Source organism: Argentina silus (assembly GCF_951799395.1).
Source record: "Argentina silus genome assembly, chromosome: 11".
Lineage (NCBI taxonomy): Eukaryota > Metazoa > Chordata > Actinopteri > Argentiniformes > Argentinidae > Argentina > Argentina silus.
In genome coordinates, this window is record NC_139665.1 from 9,187,890 (window position 1) to 9,210,717 (window position 22,828).

General features: G+C 39.7%; 2 protein-coding genes across 2 annotated transcripts in view; both read left to right on the forward strand.

Annotated features, from left to right (window-relative positions):
• The first annotated feature begins 7,270 nt into the window (after positions 1 to 7,270).
• Positions 7,271 to 12,865, forward strand: skor1a (SKI family transcriptional corepressor 1a). The gene is made up of 8 exons (XM_083681237.1): positions 7,271 to 8,983; positions 9,663 to 9,753; positions 9,852 to 9,944; positions 10,417 to 10,482; positions 11,305 to 11,379; positions 11,474 to 11,548; positions 12,177 to 12,242; positions 12,630 to 12,865. Exons 1-8 carry the CDS (start codon positions 7,277 to 7,279, stop codon positions 12,725 to 12,727), a joined length of 2,271 nt encoding a protein of 756 aa, XP_083537363.1. The 5' UTR covers positions 7,271 to 7,276; the 3' UTR covers positions 12,728 to 12,865.
• A 5,688-nt stretch (positions 12,866 to 18,553) lies between these two features.
• The window catches only part of pias1a (protein inhibitor of activated STAT, 1a), a 38,079-nt gene continuing 33,804 nt past the window's right edge, over positions 18,554 to 22,828 (forward strand). Inside the window, exon 1 of the mRNA XM_083680392.1 lies at positions 18,554 to 18,566. The gene's annotated coding sequence lies outside the window, so the exon portion shown is untranslated. The remainder of the gene's footprint in view (positions 18,567 to 22,828) is intronic.

Consider the following 22,828-nt stretch of genomic DNA (forward strand, 5'->3'; position numbering starts at 1 on the left):
AATACTTAAAGGAGAACTTGGTTTAGCCTGCCTGGTACAAATGGAACTAATGGATTCATGTCAAAAGTACAAACCCTGTCCATCCAGGCCAACAAAATCAAGTGCACTTTCAAGTATTTGGAGAAAAACTATGAAATGCTGTTTAGACCCATATCAGGTGCCTGTGTGTTCTGCAGTAACCTGTGTGTGAGCCTCTTTTTCTGATGATGTTTCTTTACCTCATTAAACTGAGAATTGTTGATGAAGCCACTCTATGTCCTACTAATATACTCCCACAGATATACTCCTGGACCTTACGTTTTGTTAATTTGATTGTTTTGTTTTTTAAGTATTATTTCTTTGTACAGTTAAAGCCTTGATTAAAGCACTATTTTGCTTTTTTAAAGGAAATATTTCTATGTAACGAAACTGCCCCAATTAAGTTTGCTTTGGGCGTAGATGTGGGTGCCTGAAAGAGTTTCTGAATCATCCAAAGTTCCATTTTAACATATGATGAAAACAGCTGTGCTCTCAGTGTTATCAAATGGTTCAATCAGTGTTGTAAGCCTTGCTTTTCTCACTCAAGGATGCTTTTAAACCACCAGAAATAGTTCTTCACAAACACAGTTAACCCTATGGTTTTCAATGAGCAGACAATGATAAATGATTTGTACAAGGCACAAGTTAATGCACTGCGTACTGCGAATGCACTATGATGCACTGTACAGACAACCATGCGTTGTAATGCATTTCAATTTGAAAGCACCCTATAGGATGTTTGTGATTTTAAGTGACCTTCATTGAATGCTCATCTGAGTGTACCAGATGACGCTTCGAAAATGTTCCATGTGCCATTTTGTCCCTGTGTACTGTAAGCACCAATTATTCATTTGAAATGGGGAAGAGAGAGTGCAATAATATAAGATAAGAAAATAAAGTAAAAAAAATCTTCTCTGTCCTTGTATCTTTATTTAAACGTTTCCCAGTGCGTTCCCTCTCCGTGTGTTCAAGGTTTTCTGTACTGAAAAGGATGACTGCAAAGGTTCTGCAATGATTACAAATGAGTATGGTCAATTTGGAGATGAATTGGTTTCTTTGTTGACATTGAATAGGTTGAATTTAAATGATAACATGTTTACAAAACTTTTTAAATGTGCAGGGCGTGTTCATCTTAAAGATGGCCTTCCTTGGCACCTGAGACTGCATTGAAATGTGGGGTTTATTTGAAAATGAATTTCTGTTGCATGTTGGCATTGAACCACAAAGACCTCTGTCCTCCAGACAGGCCAGGGGGGAGAGAGGGAGGGGGGAGGGGGAGAGAGAGAGAAAGATCTCATGGTACAGTATGCACAGAAACCTCCTAGATATTGTCACTTACAATATTGACCCCTCTCAATCCAGACCCATGCATGTAAATGCCATTGCCATATACAGATAATCAATTTGGTTAGCAGCAGCCTCATTCGAAGCTAATGGAAATTGAAGTAAATGTACATCAAATTAAAGTTCGGGTTTTTTCACACATACATTATTGACGAAATAAATTGTAACAAGACAGATGAAATTCTATACTGCATTGTGAAATATGACCTATGATAATAGTGTGTCTCTGATGAAAATGTGGATGCTCAATCTCGTTTTAGCATAAACAGCACCGTTTTGTTTGGTGATGCGTCTCCGCTCACCGCAAGGGACATGGAAATGGCGCAGCGGCACGCGTCTGTATTGTATCGCCGACTGGCCTTTTTCCGCAGCAGTCCAAGTTGATTAGCACATCAGGTCAGACAGCAGAGCCCGCCCTGTACACACCCATTACCCGGCTCCCTTTATCAATGCCCAGTAATTAAAATGTCACCGTTTAATTTTCGCGTTCCTCTCGGAGCAATCTTTTCCCAATAAAAAGTGTAGGCCTAATCGAAATGCTCTTTTCACTCGAAACAAAAAGGGTGCGAACTGCAGATCGACCATTTAAGTGTTACCGAGCACAAGGAGGGATCAGTAGGCCTGTGTAAGTAGAGGATTGATTCGCCTCTAAAGTGGAATTTATTGGGGTCATGGTTTTATAAGGTGCTGATACAACTGTTAATTATAAAACATTCGCCCTCAATCGGTGGTGTTATTAAACTTCTCCTGAATTCGACCGGTTTGATTTATGTGACAGTGTTTTTACATGACCCACAGAACAGACCCTGCTTTAGGCTTTAACCTTAAAAAAAAGTTTTGTTGCTGCTTTTAAATGTTTTACTAGGCCTAATAGGCTACAGAACCTTGTATCAAATAAGGATTACGTATACCCTAAAATTATCATTTAATACAGAGTTTATTGAAATATGAAATAGGCCTGTAGTCATGCGTAAACTAGCCAACTTAATCTTTCAATGGGATATAGTCATATTGGAAAACCTATTTTTTCATGACATCAATAACTGTCACCATACGCACGACACAATTGTCTCTGCATCAAAGACTACTTTTTAATCCTGATTCACTCAAAGCTTGTAACGAGATGATGTAGGTCTAGGTTATAACATTTCAAAATGTGTGATCATGTGTAGGCATATTTCATTGTGTCCTTGAATGGCCTATTTGGGCGTTGGAATATGTATGTTTATTTTTTTTAAAGGGAGTAATGGAAGTAATGTGAAGAACAGAACCGAGGCCTAGTGATTATAGAGTCATTATCAACAATAATGGTACGAGTCCCCCAGAATGACGACGTCTCCTCTCTCCCCTGCTGGCTGTTGCCGCTCTCTGAATCAAAGTCTAGGCCTTTAGGCAACGAGGGAGAGAGATGCTATTCGCTAAGATGAATGCGGGCTACCTATTCACAAACTTCTCTCTTCGTCTGTCAATAGACAATTACGTTGTGGATGAATATATAGGCTCCCAGGCGCTACACATCCAAGTGAGCTGTGCTTTATCCCTTTATCCCGTATGTGTACTAACAGAATTAGCCCGAGACGTCGTTTGATCAGAATGGCTTTGTTTAAAAAAAAATAAAAAATAAAAAAAGTATCAAATAGACACTGTAGGTCTCTCGAAAAGACCAACCTGGACATGTAGCCTAAAGGTTAAAAATGTTCAATTATGAATCCAAAAAATTATAATCGGGATGCACTTTTTAAGCCTACAATATTGTCACAAATGTTATTTAACTGCTACGGTTCAAGTTGTCAAACGTCACTGTCAATATCCAATACCCAAAGTCGTAAATATTCTATTACGTTCACCTCCAGAGAGTTTGGGAATTCTAATGACTTAAACTCAGTAACACATTAATATTTTAGCACAGGTTTGTTTAAACAATCGAACGCGTATAAAATGAGACTCAGATAATTGACTCTTTAAAAAAAAAAAAAAAAAAAAAAGGATACCTCATTGATGTGTATCCAACGGTCATAAAGGGGCTCGCCTAAAATTACCGCTGAAATGTCTAATTAAAGGCGCACGTCGCAGTGCCGCTCGCGTGTCGTACCGACGCTGAACCTCCGCACGCGCCTTAATGAGGGTGTCGCGTGAGCCCACGTGAGCTCACGTTTCTCCGGAATAAGCGGTGACAATGGCGCATTCAGTCGCTGGTCTAAATAATTAAAAAGAGAGGAATAATTACAGTATAAAATTGTAATTATTGTCGGGCTGGAGGAAAACCTCTTGATCGTGAAAGACGAGATGTCGGAGGAAGCCAGCTCGGTGTCTGTTCCCTTCACCATCAATATTGAATGGGACCGAGCTGATGGGACGCATGCTCGCCATCTGAGACGAGTGCGTGTGCATGACAGGCTAGAGCGAATGCAGTGCAACTTTCAAAGTCATATTTTATCAGATCATATAGTCATATAGGCCTATTTGTAATTATAATTTCCCAAATTTCCAATGACAATTATTTGGATATGTTGATATAGGCCTATAGAGGTATGTACGATTATATTTTGGAGACAGCTTTATAACATAAAACATGATGTGAAAGCGTGTCAATCGTAAATCTCTCTAGCATTTTGTCTAGGCGAAATATCTCTATATTCTGATCTGTCCACACAGTCAATAGCCTGCTATAGCTCTTCGGCCCTATGAGTTTAAGGGAATCCTTTGGGGGGCTGTTTAGCAATAGCATAGCCTTGGGGCGTTTGTGGACATTATTAACTCCTATTTGATTAGGTAATTGTTCACATTTTGGTCCAGACATTTTGATTAATTACTGCATAATCAGTGTCAATTTCTACATCGGACATTTTTGTTATCGCAGACTAATGTCTCCTTGATAGCCGAATGAAAATACAGTCTTTGTAAAAGTTGAATAAATAGTCTACTCTCAATTTCTTTCACTTGAAGCATCAGATTTTATTTTTGATTAAGGATTTATTCAAAACCGACCTTTAAAATACATCATCTTTATTTCAGCTCTTACAAATGTAAACAATAGTGTTAATGTTTTGTGTTGGATAGAGAGCAAATAAAGAAAAGAGTCCCTTCCTTGAACTTTATGGGCAAGGTATTGATACCTCAGCAGTAGGCTTAGCGGGGTTAACCGTGGGCCATTGATCAGGTTATGAATAGGTAATATGGTCTTACAGTATTGGGTTCCATCACTTACCTCAGCCTATTGCTCTAATATATCACACTGGCTCTCGTGTCCCGTGTGCTCAAACAAATTTGCTTTATTTACAGACAGTTTGCTTCGTGGGTGGGCATTGAGGGATGGAGGAGGGGGTGTAGATGACAGTTTTGCCCGAGGCAAGTTATCAGCTCAGCTCATCTAAGATTCGGTCCCATTTTCAATGCAAAATCGGAGGAGAATGCACAGTGTGTGATTTAAAACGTGTCGAATTGTTTGACGTTCGAACAAAAGCACGCCAGGCCTTAACATTCATGGCGTCTTCACCAGAAGGACTGAAATTGATTTGCGTGTCCACGAGAAGCCAAACAGATGGTCGTGTAACTTGATAAATGATACTCCCTGTCATTTTGGGGCTTTCGATTTCATATTCATTGTGTTCGTTTGTTGAAGTTTAGGCTATATTTTACGATGTTGATACATATATCAACATTTCCCTGCTCATGAAATATAGGCCTAATTTTGTTAATAATAGAAAAATACGCACCCTAATTTCGTTCAGATTATTATGGGGATTGGCTGTGAATTAATGTTGAAATAATCTATCTATCATCTATCTATCTATCTATCTATCTATCTATCTATCTATCTATCTATCTATCTATCTATCTATCTATCTATCTATCTATCTATCTATCTATCTATCTGTCTGTCTGTCTATCTATTTATCTATCTACTTCTGAGGCAATTTACTAATAGTCATCTCTACATCTCTTAATGTGTCCTATTTGCTGTCATTCCTTTCCTGAATCTTTTCTCCTAGACAGCCACTGAGTGAAGTTGAAATGAGCCAAGTACTGAGCCAAGTACTGACTGTACGTGATCCCGCAGACAAACGGTTAAAAAGATGGTATGGTACGCTAAGTGGGTGTGTCTTACTATTAGTTTAGCGGTCACTTGTTCAGTTCTATGAGCGTCTGACTGTCAAGGAGTGGCGAAGGCTCTCTACGACTGCCATGTGGTCACTCCTTCCTTCCTCACTCAGCCCGCGAGAGCCGAGGAGGATGGATGCCCACTGTCTGCTCTGAGAAAGAAAGAAAGAGAGAGAGAGAGAGAGAGAGAGAGAGAGAGAGAGAGAGAGAGAGAGAGAGAGAGAGAGGAGAGCGAGAGAGAGAGAAAGGGAGACTCATCCGCAGTCTTGGTCCAGTAATAAACCCTGTAGGCCTATATATCGGATCGGTTGCTCTTTTTTTTTCTTTTTTTTTTAGGAAAACTTGTGTTCAACTGAAGCCTTGGAATATTGTGTTATTTTCTTGAAAGAAAGGTAGGCTTTTTTTTCTTTGCAATTCCTTATCTCATTCCTTCATGTATTCCCATTGAAAGTGTATTTGTTGTTCGTCATTGACGACACTTAGGCTATTTCCATTTCAGTGCATATCGACTCTTCTATGAGCACGTCTTCGTATGTGTTTCCTGTATAATAATGTCAACGTTTTACATAACAAAAACAATTATCAATGTTATCTAGATAAGCCTACGTTAATATTTGTCATAGACTTTAGTCTCACAGAAGTTCACATAGCTTAAAAGCCATTGCACTAAACTACTAACGGTAATCTACGGAGACACTTCATGACAAGTCTTAATTATATAGGGATGTTATTAACAGATCTAAGATGTACAACTGAACCTGTGTAATTACCTAGAAAGCGGCTTAGTACTTATTTTCCTCTCCGGTAAGCGCATTGGTGCAGCTCAGCGAGTATTTTCCTTCTGCTCTTTTACGTAGGGATCTAAGGATAATGCGTTTTCTTAAGTAGTCACCCTTGCCTCTGAGCCGATTTAAAGCAAGACATTAGGAAAATGTTCCATCCCTAAGCATTATAGGCTAACCTTGGTTTTAAGTCAAACCGTTAGAAATGTAAAGTAAGAAAAGTAAAGAGTACCATGGACAATAGGAACATACTCAACAGGGTTGGGGTCAATTCCACTTGAATCCAGTGTCATCCAATCCAAGTCATTTGAATTGACAATTAAAAAATGGAACCTTTTTTATATATATATAAAAAGCCTCTCCGATTGGAATTATTGAAAATCGTTGTAAATGAATGGTCTTTTTTTAATGTAATTAATTTAATGGAATTTCAATTTACTTTTTGAATCAATTGACCTTATTCTGCAGGGTAAACTGTACACTTATTATTATTATTATTTTATTCTAATAAATTGTGTAAACAAAAAACAAATAATGATTTAACATAATACAATTACATCTTTATCAAGCTAGAACACATTCATCATTGTGTGTGTATATATATATATATATATATATATATATATACACACATAATATACACAATGATTAATGTATTAATATTATTATTATTATTATCATTATTCTTGTGATATAATATGTCCCATTTAGCTGACGCTTTTATTCAAAGCGACTTACAGTAGGCCTACAGTGAGTGCATACATTTGTAATTGTTGGAATTATTGTTGGAATTATTGTTGATGAGGCAAACTTATTCTATGACTATGCATCATGTTAGCCTTACACGAAATGTGTACGCGTAATACCAATCAAACCATTTGATTGACTGTTGTTGCAAATACAAAATAAAAACAGGTTAATTACAGTGACCACTATGCTAATATGCCTAGGCTATGGAGTGCTTGTACTTATAGGCATCGAATATTTAGCCAGCTCAAAAGTTTCTTTTCTCTTTTTCCAGACTTCCAGGAATGGAGTCGATACCCGATCAACTACCAGCGGGACGAGACTCCAGCTCTTCCCCCACCTCCAAGCAGGACCTGCCCAGCTTCTCCCTGAAACCCAACCAAGTCAGCGAGACAGCCTTGTATGGAGTGCCCATCGTGTCGTTGGTGATAGATAGCCAGGAGAGACTTTGCTTGGCGCAGATTTCCAACACCTTGTTAAAGAACTACAGTTACAACGAAATCCACAACCGGCGCGTTGCCCTTGGAATCACGTGCGTCCAGTGCACGCCGGTCCAGCTCGAGATACTGAGGCGCGCTGGCGCGATGCCCATATCCTCGCGGCGCTGCGGCATGATCACCAAGCGCGAGGCCGAACGTCTGTGCAAGTCGTTCCTGGGCGCTCACAACCCGCCCAAATTACCGGAAAATTTCGCATTCGACGTGTCCCACGAATGCGCGTGGGGGAGCAGAGGAAGCTTCATACCGGCCCGGTATAACAGCTCGAGGGCCAAGTGCATAAAATGTACGTATTGTAACATGTATTTTTCTCCAAATAAATTCATATTTCACTCTCATCGCACCCCCGAGTCCAAATATACACAACCGGACGCAGCAAACTTTAATTCGTGGAGACGTCACCTCAAACTAACAGACAAAACCTCGTCCGATGATGTCGCCCACGCGTGGGAGGATGTAAAGGCGATGTTCAACGGGGGGAGTCGGAAAAGGACACTGCCTATGAGTGGGTCATCGATGTCCTCTTCTTTGAAGTCGCAGGCTACCAGTAACCTAACCCAAAGAAGCCCTCCCCACGTCCCCCACAAAACGCTGCGTTGTGACGAAGACAGAGGGAACCTTGGTCTGATTAACGGCGTCCGGAACTACCCGGTTATCCCTGTGCCTAGTAAGAGTTTTGGAATGCTTCAAAAGATCCCCCCTCCGCTGTTTCCTCATCCGTATGGATTCCCCGCGTTTGGACTGTGTCAGAAGAAGGACGACGGAGTGGGAGAGCAAAATAAAACGAATGTCTCGGGCGTCTTTTGGCAAGGCGCAAAAGACAGTATGTACCCCTCTTTCCCCATGTTCTGGCCCACAGCGGGCGGCCTACCTTTGCCTCCATACCAACAGTCACCGCCCAAACCCCCCACGGAGCTCCTTAGTGTACGCCAGAGTGAACTGGAGCAATCGGACCAAAGTGACCGGTGCGCTAAGACACCCAAGGACAGCTTCCACGACAGCGAGCGCTGTTCAAGCTCACAGTCCACCCGGAACGACGATGATAAGTCTGGGGATGAGGCCCGGTCTATAGAGGGACCCACCACGACCCCACGAAAGATAAATTACATCTCTGCCTTCAGGCCAGTGCTGAAAGATGCTGAGAGCATCGCGAAGTTATACGGCAACAGAGACACGTACACCGGAGCCCGTTCTGGTTACCTGTCTCCAGATTTTGTAAGTGAAAGTTCTAGTTACAGGTCCATATCCCCGGATGTGGATAGCGGGGACGATCCTGATGTGGATGTGGAGTCAAACCGGGGACAGGAGGACGATGAGTCGCTCCAACTGTCAGTGGAGGACCATCAGAGTCCTCCGGCTCTGACCCCGGCCCATTCCGAGCCCGAGGAGAGTCAAGACCCGGGGGCAAGTCCAAGACCCCCACCGGCAGACCCCCACACTAGTTCATCTGATGACGAGCAGGTGTCAGAGCGCAATGACACACCGATTTACGAAGTAAGTTATAGTCAATGAAGGCAATGTTTGTTTTAACTTGAAAAAATATTGTAGGCCTAATGGTGAAAACGAAATGATGAAAATAGACAGGCCTAGCAAACAGACTACTTGATGGAGACACTGGAGGTTCCATAGCCTAGATCTCTTCGCTATGAGCCACATGTATTCGTTCAGGATTACTTTCATGCATTGTTTATCTTTTTCGTTAGGGGTTCTGGCAAGTGAGATTTGACATTTCATAACACAGACGCAAAACACTTCTGTCATTTATTTCGGGAATTATGTATGTTATATTATGATAGACGCCCTGAAATCACGGGCTCTACCGCTCTATGGTAGTGTTTTCTTGGAGAGGCGTTGCCGTCAGAATATGGACTAAGCAGTGTACCAATAAGAATTCTCAAAAGGTTGCTGCGAAGGACCCCGTCTTTCCCTTTGTTCGGGATAATTGGTGTGTTTCTATCGGTAGTGTCTGCTGCTTGCCTTTTCTATTAGGAAAGGTTGCAGGCCTCCGTCAAGCCACAATTTAGTAGCGGACATCAATTAAGGCTGTACTTCCCTATAATTATGAACAGCCCTAGGAAGTGGATATATCTGCCCGCGGAGGATTGTTTAGGAAATTAAGAAAATTATTGTAATTGGGATTGTATTGTCCATAATTGGTTGGTTAATTGTGCAGGTGTACACACATCAAAAGGAAGGACCTGTGCCCTTGAACGGTCCGTCTCCATTTGGTCCTAAACATCCGAACAGCCCTCCGGAACCGAACGGTGAGCTATTATCTTGCCATCCCTTTTCTGGTATTTTCTTTGTAAATAAGAATATTCCGTTTAGGCTTATTAATGTCAACAATATGTCTACTTCTCAGGTGTCCTCCATGTTTCCGACCCACAAGAACGTTCTCCGACTGGAGATGACGTGTCGAGGAGAAGTCATCAGGACCAAGGGAAAGAAGGCCCATGTGAGTCTATTTGTGTATGTGTGTGTGTGTGTGTGTGTGTGTGTGTGTGTGTGTGTGTGTGTGTGTGTGTGTGTGTGTGCGTGCGTGCGTGCGTGCCATACATTTACATTTATGGCATTTAGCAGACGCCTTTATCCAAAGCGACTTACAACAAATACATTTGTTTAAGTAGGTGAATCATCAATCCATCAGTCATCATAAGATAAAGTAATCAATGCTCAGACCAAGGGCCATTGGCAGTCACAATGTAAGAAGAAGATTTGTTTTTGTTTTGTTAACAGGACAAAACTTGTATTGAGGCTAGTGAGGTTGAAGATGTCTCTAGGGTTAGGGTTAGGGTTAGTACAGGGGGGTAGTGGGGGTGAAGAGGTCTTTAGGACCTACAGCTGTACTTTCATCCACATCTATGTTTTCACTAAAGTAATGTATTTTAACTTATAGGCTAAATAACCCAATGTTATGTCTCTGTCAGGTGACGGTGCATTACGCAACGATGTCTGTAGAATCCACCAGAAGGACATCGAAAACATGGCCAAGGGTAAGGGTTCCATCATTATCATTATTCTTATTAACAAAACACATTATGACCAAAAACACCATATTTACATGTTTTCTGTATGCCATGTCTCTGATTGTATCACCTCATATTATTCAACATTCGAACATTAAGATTTCCATTCATTTTCTTGGAATTACTTAATGTGGGTTTATTTGATCGCCTAACCTAATTGACACGACTTATCCTACCTTTTTTCCTCTATTTGTTTACGTGACAATCACGTTGCCTAAACGAAATAAAGATTATAGCCAACTCATAGCCTATGTTGAGAGATCTTGGCATCCATTATTATAGATTAAACATGTATAGTAGCCTATTCAAGATTGTAGATTGTCATAGATTGTTTTCCATTTGTTAACCACTTCAGCCTATGCAAAATTACGAGATACGCAAATTTGAATCATTACTCTGACACGAAATCGTTTTGAGACTATTAATATTTTAACGAGCCTATGCACCCATAACGCTGCAGTGCGTATGCCTCTCCCCGAGGCGAGCGAGCTAATTATTTTCCAATAGCATGCATGGAGACACAGTGGAGCTAAACGACTATTAGCATGAACATCATAGGCCCTCTGATGATAGTTGTTATGATACTCTAATTTCAGGGAAATAAAGGAAGAAAATTGTATATTATCTTATCCAGAATTGGTTTGAAGATGAAATAGCCAAATTGAATAATGTTATTTCAAAGATATAACAATTGGATAAGCAGTTGAAAGCTCTTTTGGGGATTCGTTTATATATCTTATATCGAAGAACATGATGATGATGATGATGATGATGATGATTGTTTCGCAGAGGAACTCCAAAAACAGCTTGTGGAACAAGTAGAGCTGAGAAAAAAGTTGGAACGCGAATTCCAAAGTCTAAAAGGTATTATTGGGCATTAGAAATAGCATATTTAATGAAATACTTCAAGCTCTAATTGCGCGTTGACACCAAACTATATGCTCTGTTTGCTCGCTAGATAATTATCAGGACCAGATGAAGAGGGAGCTCTCATACAGAGAGGAAATGGTCCAACAGCTCCACATCGTCAGAGGTGAGCTTTTCTCTTGCGATTGTAATGTCGGTCTACTGTTTTCTGGACCGAATTTGATTTGACTTGCAACTAGTCATATTTGTGTTCTGAGATATTTGAACATGTATAAAAAACAGCATTCCGATAGCCATTCTTGCTTTCTTTTTCTCCCAAAAAAGTAAACGGAAAAGTGACACTTGCATAAATTCGGTGATTATCCCATAACAATGTAGTCTACGATCTATTTCCTGTAAAACTGTCAACATTTTTCAATAGACTGGAGATACTGTAGCAGACTGAAAGTCAATAATACCAAAGAGAGATTGATTTCGCTGTTGTTTTTGTTTTTGCAAAGGATATTTTCCTCTAAATCATGCTCTGGAAAATTGAAAAGACAGACCATTACGTAGGCCTATCGTCGTATCGCTTACATGCAGTAGACAAACAACTGATGCCGTCCTTCCAAGCAGAGGTCTAGAGTTACACTAACGCACTAGTGTAAATACAAAGTTCAAGTACACCGAGGGGTCACTCTCAGTACCCTTAAAAAAAAAAACATTAATTACCGTCACCGTTTCAAGAGTTACAAACCACCACCGCTATGTAGCTCAATTATTGCGTTTTTATTTTTTCCTTTTTTTGCTTATAGACACTTTGTGCAGCGAGTTGGATCAAGAAAGAAAAGCTCGTTATGCAATACAGCAGAAGCTAAAAGGTAATTTATTTGGTCCACAAAGAGAACATGTAGCCAGTCTCAAATAATTAGACTTTGACCAGTATATTGTGTCCTTATTGTGCAACCGTACATATGCAAGTGCTACTTTTTATTCTTCCCTATATGTCTGTGTTGTGTGCCACATCATATTTGATCATTCATAACACGTTTAACTGAAGATTTTGACCAACTATTCAGTAGGCCTATAGTTTGTATTTCATAAAATGTGTCATGGGATTGTCCATGTCGTTTGATTCCTTATGAATGTACAATGAATGAAATATTTGGATTCTTATTTCATGTGGATAATGCTTTTCATTTAGAAAGAAACTTACATTTATTTCACCTTTCACAATGTTCTAATGGACAAATCCACTTTCTCCCCAGAAGCTCACGACGCCCTTCACCATTTCTCCTGCAAGATGCTGACTCCTCGTCACTGCTCTGGAGCCTGTACTTTCAAACCCCCTCTACTGCCACCATGATGGACCACCCCATCCCTCCACTGACCCTAGGACAGCTCATGCAATGCAGCCAAAAAGAGACATCTGCCTCAACAGAAGTAACTGTAGTAACTTCTCATTTGCTCCTTCAGTTATTCAAGGACTGACTACCTGTCTACAGACACCCAGATATGCTATCGATTTATGACGCTCAAGTGGATATGATGGAATTTACAAGATCTACCCACTCCATTGAATTGAGCTCTTGGGCTAGAAGACTGTGATATACCTACATATGAAAGGAGAGGTTCATTGTATGTACATGTATAGGCTGTTGATATCACGTTTTATAGAGCTCTTGAGATGTATAACTGGCAAGTCTCTCTGAATCATAATTGATTGCTCTTTAGATATCCTGGAAATATATATTATGTGTGGCGATGTGCAATGACTTGTGTAAAGTGATATTTCAAGTCAAATGGATCCCAATGATGTAGCTTTCTTTGATTGTTTCATCAGCTTACTGTATGTGTTTTTACATGTATTTATTTCAGCGTATCTAATTGAGTTGTGAATCATTCCCTTCATCTGAAACATGAAACATTGTATATCATTGATGTTAAAAGCACTTTAAATGGGCAACGTTACTTTTCATCTGGACTACACTGTAATTCTATCAGACATACAGTATGAAATAAATAACAATTTGTTTGGATGTAATGAATGAATGAGCACATTTCCTTCTAACACCAAAATATATATGCACACACTTATTAGTACCAATGACTTACGGGCTCCTGAGATAAAAGGTTCTTCACAACAAATGAATCATTTGCAGTGTACAGTCTGTTCACTCCATCTCTATGATTGGGTCTTATCATGTACAATATTCTGTATTTCTTGCATTCTAAGACACACGACACCCTGATATAGCCTACTCAGTTGCATTACTTTTCATAGATAATCATCTTAAACCTACTTTACATTTGACAAATAAACCAAAACAATTTCTTGTGCACATGTATGTATGTATTTTTTCTACTGTATTTTCTTGAATATTTTCGCCATTTCAATCATTTGCTCATGGCAAAAAAGAGGAGTATGGATGAATCCAGGAAACCAACTATTTTTTTGCCATTGACTTGACTGTACATTTCATTTTGTGCATTTTATTTGTATACCCTATGTTTTATCTATTTCAAGCATTCAAATCAGTTACAAGTGAGGTGATGGTGATATTTCTCACTCTCATACCTTCTAATTATTGCAAAGTATTGCTGTTACCTCATGCAGGGTCAATATCATTCATATATGTACGTAATCATTATCAGAAATGACTGTAAAATACGATTAAAAAAGTTCTGCCACTTTTTGCCTTGCCTCCTAAATGTCTCATTTTACAAGTACAAGACTGACATCTGCTGTTCTTGTGAAGAATAGCATCTTCTGAAAAGGACTATTTGCATTCATGTTTCTTCAGTTGATGTTTTATATCACATTAAACAACTGATTCAGCACACGACACATGATCTCTGATCCCTTTCTGACGTTTACATTACGTGACATGCCTCAGAACTCCAGTCAAGTTACAGTGTTTGACATTCAGTCAGGGGAATAGCCTGATCTAATAGCGAAATCTAATTCCTCTGATGTGACAGCTAATAGATATTGATTACAGTTCCCAGATGGCCCTCTGATCTGGATACTTGAGACACTTGCATAATGGAAGTGATGCAAGACAAATATACATTTCCTTTGACTGTAATTGCTCCTCATATTATGGCTTGTTTCTTTTGCATACTAACTGGTTACATGAATTCAAATATTTTTCTTATATAAGAACAGCACACCTTGTACAGAAAACATGGCTTCCAATAACAACCAATCATGAGAATAATGGATTTAAAGACTAGTCATATCGTGCTTATTTTTCTGCTTGTACTTTGTATTGTGCTATGGATAAGGATAAGGAAAACGCAATATGTCAATGCAGTAGACCTATTTTGCGTAATTGATATTGGCCCCCAGTACTGACATTATAGTGAAATCTTCATCATATGAATCCCTTGAGATGTAGCTGAGCATTACAAACTTGTATCAATGTGTTCAAAAACATACGGATTGACTGACAATCAGGACATTGTTTACAAAGACACATATAATAATGTAATAATGTAATGTAATCTTAAAATGATCTAACAATGACTTTATGACAATAACAATATGATAATGTCGATCAATATGGTTTGGTTTGTTTTATCCATAGGATTTGTTGATATCCTTAGGAACTGATCCTTATGTGTGATTGTAGCTTATACAGTATGAAACAGAGGTCATAAAAAATGGGTGTGTAAAAACAGAAAATGCACACAGACCACATCCACTATTACACCCTTGATTAGTGATATCTGATACATAGATGTGGTTTCATCTTTTCATCGTAACAACGTCATCCATTTAATGCTTATCAAAATGTGTTTCAAGATTCAAGATTCAAGATTCAAGATATTTATTAGTCATATGCACAGTAAACAGACAGTTACACCACACAATGAAAATCTTACTTTGCTAGTCCCCCCTAACACAACAGACTAAACTAAAGAAAAAAAAAAAACTAGTTCCATATATACATATACAAATCTATATTGCACCTGGTGGATCACAGTTATAAAGTTATAAAGTGCGCTTATGCATTATTGCAAATTGCATGAGGTATTTGGTTGTGGTGTGCTGAAACATTCCTTTTAAAATCAAAAGAGCCCCCTTTCTATGTGAACTGTATTCACACAACCCATTAACTAATATGATATTGATTTAGAAATATGCTTTTGACTAATTATAGATTGAAATGACGCAAGCACATCATGAGAATAAAAGAAAGGAATAAAAGTCCACCATCCACCTTGTATGTTTGATCATGTCATTATGACAACGTAGCTAATGGACTCATTTCATGATTAATGATTCCCTTTGACAGTGGTCTTTATAAAGTTGGCCTGCACCTGGCTCTCATTGTGGCTGGCACATTTAACATGTGGTAGCTTAAGAGGTAGCCTACCAAAATGAACATTATTTTGTTCCAAAGCACTCAGCAATCGATAATGGACCTCTATAGACCTAATGCATTTCATTCAAGATGAATTACATGAGATTACTCTTCCTAGTGTGTGGTGTCCATCTTTGGGATATCATTTCTCAAAATGGTCACAAGAGATGCATTTTTCACTGAGGTGGATTCAGGAGGCATCAGATCTCTTTTTAAACTGCTTTTTAAACAAATACATGTTTGAAATAGAACAATATTTTTTTGTAGATATAATGTTAGAGAGGTCTAGTTTACATATATTATTTCATTTTTGATCCATGGCATCCATGTTGCTCATGAAACAGAGAAGCAAGTGGTCGTAGTTATGACCCGTGGGATAATACATAGATGCTAATGCATCATATACATTAGTCATAGCAGATTAATTCCTTTAACAGTAGATTTAGGTTAAGACATACAGTATTATGGATATACATTATCTTAATGATTCTACACATGATTTTGCAATTGTCCATGAATCCAAAAAAGGTGCTTAAATCAGTTTTCAGTACTTGGGTTGAGGTGTAGGAACCCTGGTTAAAAGTACTATATATGAGTATGCACATTTAAGCACAGGTAGTATAGACCTGGTTTGTGTGACTATTGGGCCTTAAAGACAGGTGCAGACCTGGTTGGTAGGAATATATGGACTTAATATAAATCTGGTTTAAGTGAAGATTAGGGCTTTTGACACAGGTGTACACCTGACTTGTGTGAATACTGAGGTTTCGGTATTGGTATGTGCCGGTTTTCTATGAGTATTAAGCCTTATGTCCAGGGATCAACCTGGTTTGTATTAGTAATTGAGTGTAGGGGTATACCTTGATCATACAGGTATAATAGTATGCACTGCCTGAATAGTAGGCTAATTTTCTGCCCCTCTTTTTACCCCCTTGTGGTTATACATTTGTGGTGGATTAGTGAATGGGACTTGAGCACATAGAATATCTTATAGAACAATCTAGAATATCTATCTGTTATATGGTTATGGTACATTGGTCACAAAGTATATCTGTATGGCAGGGTGGGGATGTGCAGGCGGTTCAGTTACAGGTTACTACTGCTGACAGGTTTATTGAATGAAGGATAGTTAACGTGGGTTACTGTGGCTCAGTTGGTAGAGCATGGCGCTAAGGTTGTGGGTTTGATTCCCGCTGGGACCATATATACTGAAATGTATGCACTCACTGCAATATAAGTTGCTTTTGATAAAAGCGTCAGCTAAATGGCATATATATTACTGTATTACTGGTTACTGTAACAGGGTTTGTGTATCTTTTAGTTCAGGTGTATTTGGAAATGAGCTGGGGCTCTATGGGCAATCAAAAAGCCAGGGTACATAGAATCAAGATATGATTATATCAGTATTAGGGTTTTGACATTTGGGTATTAGGGAAAGGACAATGGGTAACAAGGTTTGTTTGTGACAACAAACCTACTTTTTCATATACTGTTACATTTAATTATTAAAAAAACAAATATAAATGACCTAAAAGGGGTTACTAATGGCATATGATTTGTATTGTTTCATGTGTTGTACAACTTTGGGAACAAATGGGTTAAGGAAGAGAGATACAATAACGTGATGTTGGGGAGAATCTGTGTTTAATGAGTAAGCGAGAGTGGGATCTTTATAATAATTCAGGCTGATTTACCGATACCTGGTAAAGGGTTCCCCCTACTGGCTGATAAACACCATGTTTTTTATGTCCCTTTTGTCACGTTTTTGGGCCTTATCAATAGTAGGCTATTAGCCTGCATCATTGAGAGCAGTGGCCCTGCCACATCATGCATACCAGCATAATCTTGCCCCTTGAGGAGTGGGCATCGGTACAATTGCTGAAAATGACCCTGAAATGATTCCTATGTGGAATGTATTGAACATCAAAATGTACTAGTTGTTTTCATGGACAGACAACTTTTAATAAAAAAAAGCACTCTATTCATCACTGAGACATAGTAATGAATTTACCCAATGTGCAAGGACATTTTCTTAGAATGGATTGCTGTAGGCCTATTGGTTCTTTTAATTTCACTAACTGCAGTAAAAGCTATAGCCTTTCAGATATGTTTGGATGTGCTACAGGGTATATTCAAGATGTGCAACCTTTTCAAACGTTCCACATTTGCAGAAAAAATGTTCAAAATGTTTTCAAAAATCTTTTATCATTTATTAATGAATGCCAAATGTTTTTCTCACACAAGAGCTTCGTCTCATCAAGAACCTTAATTAGTCATTATGAAACTGCTTCGGAGGACGAAGTGTCAAAAGTGTAAGCCACTATCACTGTTATTTTTACAATAATTGTCATTAGATTCCTCTTTCTGTCAGATAAGGAACAAGGGAACACGATCTGACACTACACGGGTTCTGGTCAGGTGTGTCATTTTATTGTAGTTATTTTTACTTTATCACATACAGTCGGGCAAAATATGATTGGTTTAGTCAGGGGCTTGTCCAGGCCGCAGCTGGATACTATTGGCTGGATGCCTCTCAGTAGTTTTGCAACATACATCAAGGGGCTATAAAAAATGTATGAGCTCTATCTCCTGGAAAACCTCATCAGGAAGGACAAGAGTGGTGCATTGCTGAACAGGTGTATCTTTTGTTGCACGTCAAATGTGTCACACCAACATTGGCCTTATTACTTTCTTTAAAAAGTAGAGTAGCCTAGATATGATCTCTTACTACCCCTATTACCCCACTGAGCGCGATCACGTCGCGTAGTGCGCGATCACGCACCTCATCACGTTTGCGTTCAAAATTTCAAGATGGCGGAGAGTGCGGAACTGAAGGTAAAGCGCAGCTTGAAATCATTACAGATTTTTAACGGTTACCAGGCGTTATTATGGCAAGGCGTGTATTCGTCAATGCAATTAAGACCACCGAAATCTCAATGTTGTTCGAATTCATTTTTTCTCGTACAGGCAACGGTGGGACTTTAAATTTACATCTCTCACAACGCGAAAGCTGGTCAGAACATGTTATTGTTGATGTTAAGACCCGCTTGTTCGTCGTAGCTGTTTCTTGCCTGGTAGTTGAATCCATAACTAGAGTATAATAATAGTCATTGCATCCCTTCAGTATTTTAGTAGACCTAAATGAAAATGATCTCCATATGATAGGTTTGGTTGACATGAATGAGAGTGCATTGCCAGCTAATTAGTTGGTGTTTTAGAGTGGGAGCGAGCGGTTTTGACAGCTGTCAAGAGAGCTTGTGCGTCTTGGTTGACCCATGTAAGGTCCCTGATATTCGCATGATCAGTGTTAGTGATCGGTTGGTAACATGTTCCAATACAGGTCAAGATGTGCTCACTCACTACCATTCAATTCACTGTTACTTTGTAGGCTCCACCTAAGCGCATTTCATAGTTGTCCGAAATGCAAAGCTTACAGGGATGCCTGTGCTTTGCAATCTTCAGCCAGACCTAGATTCTGTAGAACCTATTTTTTTGTGTGTGTGGTGGTGGTTCCAAATTCAATAAACTCAATGAAGTTCACTTGTGCTTACAGGTTTGTTTAAGCCATGTCTTTGTAGATTTAGCAGACTATATGTGAATGCTCAGTGAGAGTTCGGTGAGTCTAGGGGCAGGTCTGTCATTACCCTCTGTATGGAGCTGTGGATTTACAACAGTTTTCTAAGTGTAGGTTAAGAGGGAGAGAGAGAAAATGCTATGTGAAGTCAACAGTGGAGGGAAGAATGTTGCCTCAGGCCAAATTGACATCATTATCCCATAATGAGAGTTGCAGGTGTCTTCTTCTTACTAAGCTATTTCATAGGCTATTTGTTACTGTTTTTCAGACTGTGTGTGTGACCCATTGGAACAGAGGAATTGGTGGTATGCTTTGCTTGACAGATATTGAGCAACTCTATTGATCAGAGAGGCGTTTCTCTTGTGTTGTTGCCATTGTCTGCTTCGTAATGGAATCCATAGTAATGCCCTCAGGTGTAGGTAAAGGTGTTGTGTTCGTTGGTGTTTTCTTTAGAATGTTTGTCCTTCTCATACAGGGGCTGCTCTAAGTTTCTGTTCCAAAATGATCCCTTGGTTTAAACCTTTTTCAGGTTGAGGTTGAGTTTCTAAGTTATCTAATCATGTTTTGGAGTAATGCAACCACTAGGTCTATATGAAATAGATCCCCACTGACTTGTTGTTCTGTAAGGGGAATTGAGCTGAGATCTCAGGTGGTAGATATGAAAGGTCTGTTTTGTAACAATGTTATATGTGGTCTAGCCTAAATAGCACAAAATGTCCATAATTAGACTCTACTGTATCATAGAATGAAAGTCCTTGAGCTAAAAGTCCACAAGCTAATCTCCTGAAATCTTGTCTTTGGCCCATAAAGTCACATAAGCAATAGAGCTGGACCGAAGTGAGGCCTCTGTCCCAAGGATCCCACCAACCATCAACCCACGTTGTGTTGCAGGAGGTGTGCACCATCATGTTACTCGGGACCGAATAACCAATCAAATCGTTTCTCTGATGCAACCCGCAGCTGCAAAATGAGCTTTCCACTTTATCACTGAGATAAATCTACATGATTTACATTCTAAACAAACAGGTTTAGAATGTAGCCTATAGCAAGCAGTGTTGGGATACGTTACTTAACATATTACTCGTTACATTGCATGGAAAGTATTATATTACATATTAATGGTTATATAACTTTATTTAGCTTGTTTATGCTGTCCATTCAGCATGGAGCTACACTTTAGGCCTACCTGTATCAGATAAGTAAAGCTGTAGAAGTTTGATGTTTGAGTTTGACTTGACTTGACTTGACTTACATGTTAAGTTTGAGTGTGTTTGACTTGCATGTGTCCTTGGTGTTAAGTAATCCCTTTAATGTTATGCATTTTATTTCAATGTATTATGACAACACAGCTGCCATCTTTCTTTGACTTTTGGCTTTATGACAACAGGAAACAAGTTACAGCATGAATTCCGTTAGCAGGAGACAAGGCTTTAAAGAAATCTATACAGCATGTTGATAGAAATATGATTCTGAAAGTTTCTGAATTTAAAGTAAGCTGTATTTGATAATATTGCAATATTTTAACACAGTAACTAGTTATATTACTCTGTTACTCATAAAGGTAATATATTACTTGTATGTGTTACTTTTATAACTTGTTACCCCCAACACTGATAGCAAGTTAGACTGTTTGTAGCCTGGAAATGTCTAAAAAGTTTGTGTTATGTAGTTATTCTGCCTGGGAGTCTGTTTAGATTTAGTCTGCAAATTGCCTTGTTGCCAGACGAGTCTTAAAACTTCTAATGGCACCTTTTAATTAGGCTGGAGGAGAGAGACAGGCTCCACTGAATGTAAATCATAGCCAGAAGTAAAGGTCTACTGAGTCAGTTTCCTCTCCTCTCTGCTGAACTCTATGGAGGTGTGAGGTGGCCCACAGTTCATCAGTTGCTGGTTGATGTCATGTAATCAGATGATTCATATCTCACTTTCTCATCCTTGGCGAGTTTTGTTGCCCCACAGGGATGCATCTCATGGTTCTCCCGACGATCTTTGAACAAGGTGGCGCTGGATTGCATTATCAAAACCGACTTGCGTTTATTCATGTAAAAATGGGCTTAAAATACAGCTGAATTATCTTTTAACGACAATGTCCTTGGCTATCAAAGATGGGACAGCGCTTCTCTTACATGCTTTGATTTTTTGCTGGTCCCCATGGCCTCCATTTACATTATGCCATGATCTGAAAGCACTGAACAGGTGGAAACCCGGTCGGATGTCAGTCATGTCAATTTCACTTGTCATGTGTTTGCAGATCAGTGCAGATGGAGGAAAGGAAGTGCAGAGGAAAAGTTTTGCATAACCAGGAAAGATCCTTTAAGGTTGAAAACCTCCTTTTCAAGTTTCCTTCATGCCGACTTGAAATGCGTCATTGTTAGTGCTTTGAGTAGACCTCCACCTGCTATTGAAGCAGAGTCTTTAACTCAATCTTCTTCTGCAGCTGCACCAACTCCCTGCACTCTGGAAGGAGGCTTACAGGTGGAGGCTATTTGTAGAACCGGTGGTTAGGTTAATCCCTAAATGACACAGGTCCTTCTCTCGCCCTCCATCCTGTCAGCACTAGGCTATAGTTTGGCTATTGAGTATATAGAAATCAAGTGGATGATGAAGGTTTCTGTTCACCGGTGTGTCAGTTATATTGTGGGATTGCGTGTTTTTAGCACAAGGTTTCTGAACTCAAACTACTTCTGTTAGAGATTTATTTAGTCATTTAGGCTGACCCCCCCCCCCCCCCCCCCCCCCAAACTACATTGGGCATGTCGCGGCTCCGTTTATGGAAGCGCCCGTCAGCCGTGGCTGAATCGCTATGGAGACACGCTACACAGGCTCCCTGAGCAGCGCAGCGGTCTCACGTGCGGCTCGTTGCGCTGCAAGCATAAGTGTAGGATTGGAAGTCGAAACGTGGCGTGTACAGAGCCATCCAGACGACGACAGTAATTCCTCAGCGCCGTCAAAACAACACAAGTTGACTCTGCCGCCCCCACTGACGCCGCGCCTCTTGTAAGGGCTAACCCTAATCCTAACCCTTACCCTTCTGTTACCGGCCTGGAGCAGCATCCCTAGCACAACTCTGACAGGACACAGGACACTCGACGGGCACAATGTAGTTTGGTGGTGACTGAAACAGCATAAATCTGTTAAACTGCTCATAGTGGACCATAGAGAGCATTATGTCTAGCTGTGCATGCATCCTTAGACAATGACGAAACTAGTTACGGATGAAAGCCTGGAAGATTGTTTTCATGCACAACATAAGCTAACTCTGAGCTATGACTTTCGTAATAGCCTATGGTTACCAAGAATAGAATTAGATTTTTCTCTTTTTAAGCCTATTGAATGATGTCCCTTGAGTAACGTAGCCAGGTTGGTGCAGCTGCAGAAGAAGATTGAGATAAAGACTCTGCTTCAATGGCAAGTGGAGGTCTACTCAAAGCACGAACAATGAAGTAATTCAAGTCGGCATAATGAAAACTTGAAAAGGAGGTTTTCAACCTTAAGGGACCTTTCCCGGTTATGCCCAATGTTG